This window comes from Alligator sinensis, unplaced genomic scaffold, assembly GCF_000455745.1.
Source record: "Alligator sinensis unplaced genomic scaffold, ASM45574v1 scaffold760_1, whole genome shotgun sequence".
In the NCBI taxonomy this organism is placed as follows: domain Eukaryota; kingdom Metazoa; phylum Chordata; order Crocodylia; family Alligatoridae; genus Alligator; species Alligator sinensis.
In genome coordinates, this window is record NW_005841989.1 from 2,199,710 (window position 1) to 2,214,772 (window position 15,063).

Here is a 15,063-nt window from a genome sequence, read left to right on the forward strand (position 1 = left end):
GGAAAGAGTTGGATCTGCTGGGTGCTGACTCTGAGCTGGGGCAGTCCTGGCCCACTAGCAGCCTCCCCGGGCTGCCCCAGGGACACTGCTGCTGTGCTGCTCAGCCCACTGGCAGCTTGACCCCCCAGCCATGAGAGAGATGGGCAGAATCCGCTGAAAAAAAAAAAAGGATTGGGCCCCTCACCACTTCTACCTTCAACCAGGTGCCTACTGAAGGCAGTAATGGGGTCCCGTCCCTTTTTCTATGTAGCCTGCCCCCGTCTCCCTTGGCCAGGGGGAGGCAAGCTGACAAATGCATCGTTGCAATTTGCAACATTGCAGACTAAACTATATCTTGATGCAAAGTCATTTAAAACTCCCAAAACTGGGGCACGTATGTGTGATGCCATTAAGCCACACAAATTGCACTTTCGTCATGCGTACATCTGGACGACTGTCACGTGTACAAGCATCCCATCATACAGGTAATAAACTTAATGCGCCATAATTACAGTTCATTAATGAAGATGTAGATATGCCCATAGCATGCTCAGCCCTCCCATAGCTCAGCTGGTCAAACTGTACTGTAGGATAGGAAGTTCTCTAGACAGGTTTCACAAGAATACAAGGAACATCTGTCATTACAGTCTAGAGTGATGGGTTGCAGGAACAGTTTTCCGTGACTATAGAGTGTGAGAGTCCAGATCACTCCTGCCTCGGGACCTACCTGCTGTACTGGCTTTTGTGCCTGATATCTACCTGTTCTATTCCAGTTCCAAAGGAGGCACAAGGGAAGTCAATATACTAGGAAGGACAGAAGGAAGAGAAACCACAGGTTTATACAGCTGGTTTATACAACTGATTCAAGCAAATCTGAGTGAGCATGGCCAGAAGTTGCAACACTGGTTTCTATAGCACACAGCACTTTGATGTTCTCTTGCCCACAGGAGATCTTCATAAAGTAGACCTAACAGAAGCTGAATTGATTTAGTGAAGTCCAAAGCTTCATTAAATCCCTTGCTGGCAGGTAGTACCTTATAAATTGTCCATATGTTAAACAATGTGATTGCTCCTACCAAAACATGGAAAGCCATCGTTAAACTTCTAGGGTTGACACTGCCAGGCTGCAAAGGGGTTCCTGTGCCTGAGACCCCAAACAAAGCAGTAGATGGAGACCGGATAATGGAGGAGATAGTGGAGCCCAAAGGTGAGGTAGTTCCTGAGATCTGTGAAAAGAGCCTGTAGAAGCACTACCTTCCCTTGGTTGCACTGTAGTGAGCACATCTAAAATTCCTTTGTTCCCACCAATGGGTTGTTATCCTGCCCTCTGGCTACCTGCACCCTGAGGTAAGGTAACAACGGGCTTCAGAAGAAGCATCAGTGCAGCTGTTACCTATGAATTAGAAACACCTTTTTTCCTTTCTCCCTCTCTTGTCCAGTGACTGGGAACTCCCTCATCTAACCTTGCCTGCAAGTCCCAAACCCCACTGCAGTGTGCCAGGTATAGGAATTGTTACCTTCCAGCTGTGTGGTTCCACATGGAGTATGTTTCCAGCCAGGAACCCATGGAAGTTTAATGCACTTCATTGTGTTCAGAAAAGCAAGACTGGATTAACACATAGGCAAACTAGGCACATGCCGAGGGCCCTGAGCTGTAGGGGGCCCCAGTCCCTCCCTTCACAGCATCAGCACAAATGGCCCCATCCACCTCCCTTCCCTTCCCTTTCCCTCCGCTCTGCCAGCCTCACCACCATGGCTGCTTCCTAACAGCAGCTCCGAGCCCCGCTCCCTGTGGGCAGCAGCACCTGGGTCTGGAGGGGTGTCTCAACCGGCCCAGGGCCCATGAGTTTGTTTGCCCAGGGCCCACTAAAAGGTTAATCCAGCCCTGCACAAAAGCCCTTGTCTGCTCCCAGGTATCATGCTTCTGAGAATGCCATCACAGATTCACAAGCTAGTGGGACAGCATTTGAGGACTGCTCTTTCAGTTGGCTGTTCTGGTTTGGTCAGCCAAATAGAGTGAATGTAGAAACCCTTAACTGAAATTTTATTGCCTGCTATGCAGGAGTTAGGCAGGAAGGCCATAGTGAACCCTCCTGGCCTCTAATTCAATGAGCCTTCTGAATCTTTCAGCATTCATCTTGCCTAATAACACATAAATAAGAGGTGGCTGCAAAGACTCCAAGGTCATGCCAGTTTAGGACGATGACTCCACTAAAAATTGCTTCCACCCAACTCCCTGAGCCATTAACCATATCGGAGGGGGAACTCCTACAAACCAAACAGTAAGCAGAGAGGTGCCAGCTTGGCTGGAGAGATGCTGAGAACCTCCAAATGGAAGAGACATCTAGGCAGGCTGTATATTTGCTGACACCCTCCCATCCCCCCTGTTGGCAGCTCAGCCTGCAAATTAACAATATTCCAGACAATCATGATTTAGCTTCCAAAACAACCACTCACCCTCCCAATGTAGTGTGAGCTCTGTGTCTCCTGCTGCTCCACTGACACATCATTAAAACCTCAGTACCCGCTATTTACCCAGCTTTGCCAAGGGCATATAGACAGTGCTGTATCCGAGAGATAGCTGATGGATTGCAGAGCATCTTAAACAGTTTCCAGTATGGTCAAGCTGAGCATTCACAGAAGATAGCTAGAAAAGCTGACTAAGCATTCTGTTGTCCCATCAACATATAGACACCCACTCCTGACCCCAACATACCATCCCAGAGCCTCTTAGCAAACTTTGCCCTTCAAAAGTGAGATCTAAAGCCTGTTGATGTCAATGGCAGCGGAGTCTTCAAACTTAGTCTTTAAAAGGAGAAAGGTGTTCACCTATTTAAGAGGCAGACAAGGTTCTTTGGTGAATCTTATATCTTTTATTAGACCAACTTAAAAAGTTGGAAGTTTAGATTGGTCTAATAAAAGGTATCAGATTCATCCAAAGAATCTTGTCTGCCTATGTCCTTAGACCAATGCGGCTACACCTACACACCTATTTAAGAGTTATTTAACATTGCTAGTGCAAAGATTCCTAGGAAAATATTTGATGCAAAAGTGACAGGGATGGCTTGGATAAGGATGTTCCTACCTAGATGAACGCCTTTTCTAATGTGTTCAGCACTGGTAAGGCCTTGCCTATGTGCAGTTTCTGGCACCGCACTTCAAGAAACATAAGGAAAAATTGGCAAGAGTCCTGAGGAGAGCAACAAAAATGATTAGAGGTCTAGAAACCATGCCACGTGAGAAAAGATTTGACGAACTGGGATTATTTAATCTGGAGAAGAAAAGACTGAGGGGTGAGTTGATAAAAGTCTTCAAATACAAGTGTGGTTGCTATAAAGAGGACGGTGATTAACTATTCTCTGTGTCCATAGGGGCAAGGACAAGAAATAATGGGCTTAAATTGCAACAAAGGGATTCTAGGTTGAATATAAGAAAAGACTTTCTAAGTCCAAGGATAGTTGAGTACTTGAACTGAACAGGTACATCTACATGTGCAATTAATACATCTGAATTTTTTGCGCAGAGAATTCAGGCACATTAATCTGTACCCAGGCACACATCTGAACATGTGCCTGTTGGGAACAAATTTGGGCTACTCCTGCCCTACTCTGCCCCCTTAAACAGCCAGAGGGAGCTCCAGATTCTCCTGGGTGCCAGCCCCAGACTGCCAGGTGCGGGGGTGTAGCTGTCCCAGCTGCAGGGGGGAGCCGGGACAGCTCCCCCTGCCCTGCAGAGATCAGGGCTTAGTCAGGCAGCAACTGTTGCCCTCTTCTACCTGGACTGACTGGGAGCAGTTCGCTCCTGGTCAGGGTCTACACATGCTTTGGCGCATTAGTCAATATGCTGTTTCTCTTGTATCTGTATGTATTGGTACTAGCAAATGGTGCACATGTAGACGGTGATGCTTTACTGCAGATTAGATTAGTCTAATATGGAGTAAAGTGTCTCATGTAGACACACCCATTGTCTAGAGAGGCTGTGGAAGTCGTTGGACTCTTTAGGTGCAGGAAAGGCAGGTCGGACAAATGTTTGTCTGGAATGACTTAGACAGGGATGTTCCTCCCTAGATGAACTCCTAAGGCTTCCAGCCTTTTTTTTTTCTGTGATTCTATGATAGGAAGAGGGAGATTGAAAATGAAGGGCTGTATACCAAATTCCTTATCTTCCCTAAAGGGGCTGGAGTTTTGCTAGGATGTGGAAGTCCAGATCTGGCCCAAGAGTCATAGAATTTACATTTCAAATTCAACTGAAAAAAGCTTAATATGCTTTGCAAACATTAATCAAGGCTGATCCAGCCCTGGGAGGCAGTAGATATTGTTATTCCTGCCTTACTGATGAGAAAACTGAGTGATGTTATGCTAACTTCTAAAGAAGTCCCAAGAAGTTTAAACCACACTTCTAGGCATGGATAGTAACTTTGGCTACCCAGGTCAAAGCACATTGGCGCCAAGTCTCAAAGCATGTACAGATCCTGGTGGCTCTAACTGGATTTGTGATTGCTCGCCTCTTTGAAACTGAAGTCCAAAAAGGGTTGATCTTGCCATCTGCAAAGTGACACACCCAAAGCCAGAGATCTATTTTGAAAATACAGCTGCACAAATTTGAGCAAAGCTGATCAGTCAATAGCACTGCAAACTAGAGGCCTGATTCCTCTATATGGATTTCAAGAATACCCAGAGTTGTCCTCATTAGTCTGAAGTCAAGCAGATAATGAGGACAAATTCTGGACACGATTAAACCAATTGCTATTAGAGACCAAGCTGATATGAGGAGAGGTAAGGGCTGTGGAGAACGGAGTTGGTTATCCCCCTGCCAGTACTGCAGGATTTCTACACTTTCCTCTGAGGCACCTGTTCCTGGCCACTATCAGAGATTGAATACTGGGCTGAGGGGCCTTGAGTACAATCCTGTCTGGTAATGCCTGTGCTCCTCTGTTCCCTTTCTGCAAAAAAGAAATGCCATCTGCTCAGAAAACAATTCTGAGAGCACACAAAATCCATGCACAAGTTACTGAGCTGGTGTAATGTGGGCTCTATTCAGCTGAAGCCAGTGACGTGCACTGGTTTACACCAGCTAAAATTGTGGCTCCATGTGTAAAGATTGCTGGGTAAATTCAACTGCCCCAATAAAGGCACATTGTTAGAGAGGCTGAGTCACACACTTTGTCTCCATCCCATTCCCAGGCAGCCAGAGTGTGAGAAAGAACAGCATGGATTCAGCAAGCTGAGGACAGCTGTGTCTCTGCAGGGCGTTTGCCACCAGGTTAAGGTCTGCGCTTAGTATATCTTTGAGTATTTAGTCAAGCTGTATAGTTAGCCCTGTTAGTCTGAAGTCAAGCAGAAAGCAGGGTAGATTTGCACCTTATTTAGTCAAGCCACAATGACTTTAACAAAGGCCATTACCTAAGAGGTAACGACAGCCTTGGAGGAACTGATGACCTGAATCACAGCTGAAGAACCCCTCTTGGTCAGCAATCCCCTAGCCATTGTCCTGATGTGAATTTGCAGCTATTATTATTATTATCGTCATCATCATCGTTATATAAAACAGTCTGGCATTCTGGAATTGTTTGTTGTTTTACATGTAATGCTGCTTTCCACTGGAGCATGCAAGGCATTTAGAAAACCAGCTGTATGGAAGAAGCATCTAGCCAGCTAACTGGACAGACAGACAGCCACCAAACAGGGGAAACATAATCCAGTGAGGTGATAATTTCGGGAAGTGATAAGCAATGCAAAAGAGGTTAAAATTAAAACTATTATGCAGCCTTAATTAAAGCAGTGACTGTCATTTCTGCTATAAATAAAATAAAAGTTTTTTTCAGGACCAGATTGTGAAGTGCTCAGCACGTACCACTAGGACTTGATTTTGGAAAGAACTCTGTTCAAATCTAGGTCCGGGACTGATGGGCAGATTTTCACATCTGCTCAGAACCCAACATGCTGATTTCTTTTTATATTATGGCCCTGGGTGCAGGTGCACTCCAATAATCCTCTTTGGGCAGGCACTGTCTGTTCCACGTTGTACAGCCCAAAGCATATTTTCAGCACTCAGTATTGAGATTTGTCAGTCTTATGGAGATCTTGGTCATGATGCCACAGCTGAGGTTGCTCTGAGATTTGCAGTAATTGTGGAGATTCAATCCTTTTCCTATCAGTTTACAACACTTAGGTTTAAGGCTGAGAAATGTAGCAGTAAATCTGTTCAGTGCATTAGGAGTCAGGAGTTAAAAATGACTTGGCCTACAAATGCAGACATGTAGTCTCGCCTTTTCTTTGGCTCCCTCTAGTAGACGAATGGCTTCTTTGGAGCACTCAAAGGCCTGCACTGCTCAAGACTAAATCTCAAGATGGTTTAAACTAATAAAGACATTAGCGTTGTTCATCACAATGGCTTCCATTTACTTCAAGGGAAGCTGACAGTTAATGCTTCTCCGTAAAGCTGACCAGCTCCCAGCACAGGCAGTGAATTATGGAATCAGGCACTGCAGCCTGCTGTATTCCACGTCTCCTGTTCCCAGTCAACCCCCCGTCACACTGACGTATTCCCCCTGGCTTTGCCTTCCCTAAGACTTTCACCCACACCTCCAGCCTTCAATGGATCTTTTAAGATAAAAGTAAATGGATTTAGTCACGTGGGGATTCATTCCAATAAACTAAGTTTGGTCTTCAACAGACATCTTGCCCCCTTCATGAAGCCAATTCTGCTTCCCTGCAGTCTTCTATCCCCCATTGAGCCACCCATGTGTGCTACATGCTGAACAGGAACAAATCAATCCCAGTCAGGAAGGGTGGAAGCCAGCAGGCCGAGCTGTCCAAGGAGCACAGGTTTTGCCATCACTAAGGACATGCATAAACTGGATCCATCAGACTGGGGCTACCTGTGATGGACCATAGCAATGGCATGCTGGGGTAAATATGTAGGGAACTAGGTGAGGAGTTAGGTCACTCAGGGCTGAGGCTTACTGATGGGGTTGGTGGAGCAGGACAGGGACGTTTTCACTGGTGCTGCTATGGCCTTGCCTGTTCTGTGAGAGAGGACTCCAGGATACCAAGGGTGTCAGTCAAGCACTTTTCCACAACCCTGACTCGTGAGCTTATGTTTGAATATAGGCAAGCTAGGATGTGGTGGCATTTCTCCCCATCAACCTGCAGGCAGGGGAGACGGTGTCTCCTCCTTGACCTCAAACTCTCTACACTCTAGTGCAGGATGGGGGAAGGGAAGGCAGCAGCACCCATCATTGCCTCCCTGTATCCCATTCCCTCGGTGGAACCATACAGCCCACTGAACAAGATGTGTCTTTTAGGCATCTGGGCCGTAAGAGAAGCAGCATGAAAATAGCTTCATTCCACAGCATGGCTGAGGGCAAGGGAGAGGGTGGGAATATATCCTCTGGCTCTCATCACCTTGTGAGAAACCCCCATGCCACCCAAAGCTCAAGGACTAGGGGTGCTTCAGGGAAAGGGTGGGAACTTAAGGAGAGGCTGAGATCAACATACAGGAAAGAGAAAAGGGGGAAGCTGGAAAGGGTAAAACAGAAGGAACCCATGGGGGAAGTGATGGGTTTGGCAATGAGCAGTGACACTGGTGGATTAAACACGGGGGTTTCATAGATTTTTAGGGTTGCAAGGGACCTCAACAGATCCAGTCTGACCCCCCTGCCCTAGGCAGGAAAGAGCACTGGGGTCAGATGACCCCAGCCAGGTGCTTGTCCAGTTGCCTCTTAAAGACCTCCACGGTAGGGGAGAGCACCACCTCCCTTGGAAGCCCTTTCCAGATTCTGGCAACCCTCACCATAAAGAAGTTCTTTCTAATGTCCAACCTAAATCCAACCTCCATCACTTTGTGGCCATTGTTCCTAGTTACTCCAGGGGGTGCCCTAGTAAACAGAGCATCTCCTATTCCCTGCTGCCCTCCCCTGATGAATTTGTAGGTGGCCACAAGATCACCTCTCAGCCTTCTCTTGCGGAAGCTGAAGAGATCCAGGTCCCTCAGTCTCTCCTCATAGGGCTTGGCCTGCAACCCTTAACCATATGGACGCTCCTCTGGACTCTCTCAAGGTTATCCACATTGTTCTTGAAGTGTGGTGCCCAAAACTGGACGCAGTACTCCAACTGCGGCCTGACCAATGCTTCATAGAGGGGAAGTATCACCTCCTTAGACCTGTTTGTGATGCACCTGCTAATGCATGATAGAGTGCATTTAGCTTTACTTATCACTTCATCACATTGACGACTCATGTTCATCTTGGAGTCTACTATGATTCCAAAATCCCTTTCTGCCACTGTCACACTTAGGTCATCTCCCAGTCTGTAGGTGTGTTGGTGAGTCTTTCTTCCTAGGTGCAGCACTTTGCACTTATCTTTATTAAACTGCATCCTGTTCTGTTCTGCCCACTTTTCCAACCTATCTAAATCTGCCTGAATCCATTCCCTGCCCACCTGTGTGTTTACTTTGCCCCACAATTTGGTGTTGTCCGCAAATTTGGACAGAGTGCTTTCCACGCCCTCATCCAAGTCACTGATGAAGATATTGAACGGCGCAGGTCCAAGGACCGAACCTTGGGGGACCCCACTGCCCACATCTTTCCAGGTCGATACCAACCCGTCCACCACCACCCTCTGAGTGTGTGTCCCATAAGCCAATTTGCCACCCACCTAACCGTGTAATCACCTACATCACAACCACTTAGTTTATTTATAAGAATGGGATGAAACACTGTATCAAAGGCCTTTTTAAAATCCAAGTAAATGACAGCTACCTCAGCTCCTACATCCAAGCATTTTGTGACTTGGTCGTAAAAAGGGACAAGGTTAGTCAGGCAGGATCTGCCTGCTATGAATCCATGCAATTCTTGTATTCTTTGGGATCGCAATTTCCCACTGATCATAGGAAATACTTTCCACCCAAGAAGAATCAAGCCCCAGATTAATCCTGCCCCACCCAAGCAGTTAGGTAGATATGGGTATATACAGCCAGCATACATGCCATTCAGGATAGCAGCATTGCAATCGTTTTGAATGTGCCGCTATATCTTTTAGAAAGCTCAAATCCAGACCAGAATTTTAAACGTGAGTAGCCTGATCTCAGCATTTCCCCAAAATGCACCAGTTGAAAATAAGATGCCTTTACTGTGTGTATAACTACTGCTAAGGGCATTTAGTGTTTTGCTAAGCATCAGCTTAAATCCCAGAATGACTGAAGGGATTGGCTGTAAGATCAGACATGCAGCAATGGCAATAACTAATGTACGGGATATGTTTACAAAGCAAACACGCCAAAATGGCAAAAGGAAACAAACCCAAAGGGACACCGATTGTCATTAGAACGACAGCCTCCCCCCATCACTTTGTTACAGGGAGGGAAGGGAAGGCATGGTCCAGCCCAGCACGCAAAAGCCACCGTAGAAAGTTGATGCAAATCCAAGTTAGCAACATGTCGACTCTGACATATAGTTGTATAAGTGGGAAATTAGCCATCGGCATGAGCTTCTTTCACAGGTAATTAAAAATACTCCGAAAGCCGATATTTGCTTTAGACTCATCACATTCTAAATACCATAGGTGCTGGGATTTTGCTGACTGCCTCGATCAGACTTCTTTGCTTCAGCACTTTTCGAGTTTTAATAAACCTGCTAATTGTACCGACGGGCCAGTAGGGCAGCACGTCTAGCAGTCCACATTTCAGCAAGTTTATAAGATAGATTCAAAGATGCAGAGAGCAGCAGTAAACCTCAGCTGATGGAGACCCCAAGTTGCCAGGGAAAAAAGCATCAAAACACTAGCTCTCACCAGACAGATGGCATATAATTTTACTGGGCCACTGCCCCAGGGTTCAAAATAGCTGCCTCATTGGTACCCACCTACCATCTGGTATGGTATATGCCTAGCCCTGATCCAGTCCTCAGCCACCCTGTTTAGTCAGAGGCACAACTCAAGCTGTTAGTGAAGTCAAGCTCTGAGAATCAAGACTCATGACTTCTAGTCCCAGCTGTGCTACTAATGCTGTTGTCTGTCTGCATCACAGTCCCCTGATTTGCAAAGATGAGATAATAATCCATCCCTGGCAGGATGCCATCAGGCTAACTTCATGGTTTGTCACCAGCTTTGAGATCGCTGGGCAAAAAGTCTGGGACTGCAACTCAGCAAATGCAGTAAGGAACTTGCTTGGTTTCTCTGCTGTCCAGCTCTTCGCTATAAGAATATTAAAGATCCCCTGTGCTATGATACAAGGGGGCATGTTCTGAGGTCATTAGCATGACCAGCAAAGCGTGAACAACTCGCACCGAGGTTGGCTTTCTTCTCAGCCCACCAGATTCACTTGCATTAGTACTAATAGGATGATATAGAAAATAAAAAGCATAATTACATCTACTGCTTTGGCTGCAAAGGGAGGGAATAGACCCCCCCCTTTAAATGTGTGGGGGCTAAGCTTCCCAAGGGTGCAGTTCACACAGTAACATTTTGACCTCAAGCAATAAACATTTGCAATTGTGTAACAAGGTGACAGAGTCTCTGAGCAGTCGAAGCCTCCTTTATTCACATCTAATTCTTATTTGTTCTCAGCTTGAGTGGGCGCAGAGACGGGGCAGTACATGCCTTGTGCACATTTTGAGGCAAGATTATGGTGCAAACTGTGAACTCAGACTGATATTCCTGATGCAAGGCTACCCCAGCTAAGCCACCAACAATCTCTGGTGCCTCATGGTAGCGCTCTATTGCCATCAACCAGCACAAGAATCGTTTTGGTTTTGTTGGAGCTCGCTGGGGCTATACATCAGCTGTCATGTATTAGCCTGTTGGTCGGGCACTGCCATGGATACATAAACCTCCATCTGTACCCACAAGTATCTTAAAGTTTTGCACGCTTGCCAGGGTCATTTATCAGAAATTACTCCAAAGCCAAGGGATCTTGAATACAGAAGCTGAAGCTGATAAACTAGCCTGGTATCCAAGAGAAAATTTCTGACTCCATGAGGAGGCAATGGCTTACGTGATCTATTTATTCAGCATAGGTCAACACTGCCCCCCAGAGTGGGCCTGGGTATGCCAAGACAAACACTGCCCTCTTGCACTCAGCTGGGCCCACAAATTTGTGGAAGAGACAACTCAGTGAAGCCCTGAACCCAGGCCCCGACCCTGTGTTTAGGCTCTCCCAAGCCTTCCTTATGGGGTGAGGTGTGAACCTACTTCTGAGCTATGTGCCCAGTCACACACAAGGTGTATTGACACACATGTAAGAGCTATGCAGAGGCACATGGTACTAGCATTAATTACATTTATCTCACTCTTTGAATGCTCTTTAGATAAGGTACCAGCAAGACCATCTGCTGCTCTCAATTCTCTCCTAATACTTGAAAGCTAAGGGCATTTGTACACATGATGATTGTCACCGTGTACACGTGACAAAAGTTTCCTTTGTCTGGATTAATAGCATCACACATTACATGTGTGCACGGTTTGGGGACTTCAAATGAGTTTGCAATGTTGCAAACTAAACCACAGCCCCATGTAGTTTCATTTGCAATGTTGCTACTTGTAAGGTTGCAGCCTTTCATCCGACAGCTCATGTTCCCGTCCCCCTGCCCTCCAGCCATGGGAGAGGTGGGCAGGCTTTGCCGAAAAAAAGCATTGGGACCCTTGCCACTTCTCCCTTTAGCAGGTGCCTGGCAACCACAGGCACCTACTGAAGTCCCAGTGGGCTCAGAAAACAGTTGGGTCCACCGGGTGCTACTTCTGAGCTGGAGCAGCACCCAGCCCTCTAGCAGTCCAGCCGGGTGGCCCCAGGGTGCACTGCCTCTGCGGAAGGAAGGACTAGGGCCCCCTGCAGTTCAGGGGCCACTTGGCCAGCCGGCAACTCACCCCACAGCTGCAGGCAGGCTCCACCGGAAAAAAAAAAGATCAGGTCCCTCACCGTAACAGTAACAGAAGCCTCGACATTGAAACGGTGGGCTTCAATGAAAAGCCATAGAATAGAATAAAACCCAGAGGGCTAAACCCCTGTCACATGTACAAGCACCCTATAGGGACAATTATTTACTCACTGTTTCTGTTTTTCCCATTTGGTGGCCAATCTGGACATTTTAAAATAAAAGCAAGCAAATTCATTTGGTCTGTTATTAGCAAAATTAAAAAGTATAGAAAAAAGATAATTTGTAGCTGAACAAAATGTTTGGAACTTGGTTATGTTATCTTCTTTTTCTAAAGTTGAATTTCTAAATGAAATAAGCTTTTTATTCATTTTTTATTTTTATTCTGAAATTGCCTAAAAAACATGTTTTGACTTTGGCTTTTTTTCAATATTTTCTCCCATTTTTTTCACCTAAAATGACTCACTAAATTCATGAACAATGCCAGTTGATCCAAAATTCCAGCAAATAAAATATGCATCTGAAAAAATGTTGTCCAGAGCTATTCTCTGTGAAACGGGAGGATGGCCATTCACATCTAAGGACCGGCCAGCTTCACGCTCACCAAAACGTACGGGTAACAGCTTTCTGAGCAACACCACAAACCTTTCCATTCCTTTGTGAATTTCTATTTTGTAGGGATCATGTACTGTGAGTGGATGACTACTTACAAAGCCTTTCAGTGTCACTTGGATTGGGCACTGGGCTTTGTTGGTCTTTGAAGATGTTTCTAGGTTTGCTAGTTGCTAGAACTGGTTGAAATGTTTCAAATTTTGTTAAGATTTTGAAAGATCCCATTTTAAAATAAGAGGCAGGAATTGTCAACAAAATATTTGCAAAATGTGATCAAAAGGAAATATTTGCAAAACTTGAACAATGAAAAAAATATGTTCCCCAAAATCTCTCTCTCTCTCTCTGTTCCCTTTTTAGGTAAGAGACCTCATTTATCATTTCTGTGAGGCACAGAGAAGATGTTGAGCTTGCATAATTTTAAAAACCAGCATTTTCATTAGAGTTATTCTATGAATGAATGAATGAACAAACAAATGAACAACTGCCCAACTGTGCTGGGAGCCAATAAGAGAGGTTCAAGGACCTCTATACAAGGTCTAGTCACTAGAAGAATGTAAGACGTTTTCTTGCAGTAGCAATGCTTCCATTTATCTCAAGTCTTTCAGCTTCCCAGTGATTCCTGAGCACTGAGTTAGAAGTGTCTTTCTGGCTTTTCAAAATGCACGCACATTCTGGATCACCTTATATTACCCTTTCTAAAGCACACCTATCCTCTCTTCCAGGTCCTGAGCAATGAGAACACACTGACACTAAAGTCTGTCCGTCAGGAGGATGCTGGGAAATATGTCTGCCGAGCAGTGGTTCCACGGGTGGGCGCAGGAGAACGGGAGGTGACTCTGACTGTCAACGGTACCTCATATTTCTCTTTAGTTTTTCTGTCCTGGTATGGTGAAATAGCTTCATTGTTTTGGCTCTGTTGTACAGATAGCTTATGATGGGAAAGTGCTGGTTTATCTATTTACCAGTAGATAATTATTCTGGAGGCAATTCCTATCCTCAGATGGACTTAAGTGGTTCCTATCTAGATCTTTTGCAGCCACCTCACCTCCTTTGGACACTGCACTGGTTGTTGTTCCGCTAAGGGACAAATAGATTCACAAAATTTGGGGACCATTATCAAGTTCCTGATTATAGATGGGTTAATACTCCCCAAGTGAAATAAAACCCACCATGGACTTTCACTCTGAGATCCAACTGAACTTTTTTACTGATGTTTGAAACACTTTGATTCACATCCTTCATGGAATCATCACCTTCCTTGTGCTTCTTGGTTTGGTAGCTGCCCCCAGAACTGCAGCTCACATCAGCCAATACAACAGAATAATGAATTCAGTCTTCACTACATATAACAAGCAGGCTGGGTTAATGCAACCTGCCCACTTTAAGTAGCAGATGATAAAACCATGTAGCCCATCTCAAACATGTACATAGCTTAATCATCTTTATTTAAGCAGCTTGCTCCTGATTTGGGCTGTATTTCTCCATGCCAGCACTTCACAGTAGTTAAACTCAGTGGTAAATGCCCTGACAGACTCAATCAATCAGTTGTTCACACCTTGTTAAGGACCAATTACGGTGACTACTCAAACCGCTATTTAATGTGTTGCTCCATAATGAGATTAGACTGGCTGAGTCTGCCGAAAGTGCCAGCATCCTTAGAACGATATAAACGATAACTTTGTCGTTGGTGTATATGGGAATTTCAGATGGCGAGCCCTATCTGCCCGATATATTAATGGCTGCCAGAATTAAGCAGGGGCATTTTAAGTGCAGAGATTGTCTCCCAAGGCAGGCAACATACAGCCCACAGGCTGAATCCGGCCTGTCGGGCACTTTCATCCAGCCCATGCTGCCCACCAACTAACTGTACCCCACCCAGCCCTTCTGCCCACGAGGGTGGGAGCAAGGCACCCACATATGTACTCCCTCCAACACACCCTATTGTGCCTTGCCTTATGGGCGGTAGGACCCGGCCTGGCCAGCACACAGCTTCCAGGCAGAGCTGTTGCTGCCACGGCTGCAGGCATCAGGGACCTGCTTGGCTTCCCTGGCATCCCGCTCGCTCTGGGCAACAGATAGGGAAGTGGTGGGGATAGGGATGGAGCTGCAGCTGGGCAGGAGCACAGAGCATGGAGCTGGCAGCAGTGCGGAGCTCTCACCCAGGGGGCAGCAGCAGCACAGAGCTTGGGTGGGCAGGGCGTGGGTATGAGGGAAGGTGGGGGGTGACCCCCTCACACTACCCCCATGGCACGTAGCCCTGGCAGGCAGCAGCAGCAGTAGGTGAGGGTGCTCAGGGTACTTGTGCCTGGCGCAGGTGCTGGTGCCCAGTGGGGCACGGCTCCAGCCAGCACTGCACATGGCAGCAAGAAGCACAGCTTCCATGGGGCCTTCTCTATCACCAGTGCTCCCTACCATGCACATGCAGCCCCCACACTTGTGCAGCACGGGAGAGAAGCCCCATATGCTGAAGGCAGCTGGCTCCAGTGCATGGGGCTTCTCTCCCGTGCCATGCAACCCCCAACCACCACCCCCAATATACAAGACTAAGAATTTATTTATGAGTTATTATGCAATCACATCTATATATAGTATGCAAAAACAAA

The 15,063-nt window shown here is 46.3% G+C and overlaps 1 protein-coding gene across 1 annotated transcript in view; it reads left to right on the forward strand.

Moving 5' to 3' along the window:
- KIRREL3 (kirre like nephrin family adhesion molecule 3) overlaps window positions 1–15,063 on the forward strand; it is a 357,023-nt gene that overhangs the window by 269,687 nt on the left and 72,273 nt on the right. The window contains 1 exon segment of the mRNA XM_006021359.1: window positions 13,183–13,309. Coding sequence (XP_006021421.1) covers window positions 13,183–13,309 — 127 coding nt within the window.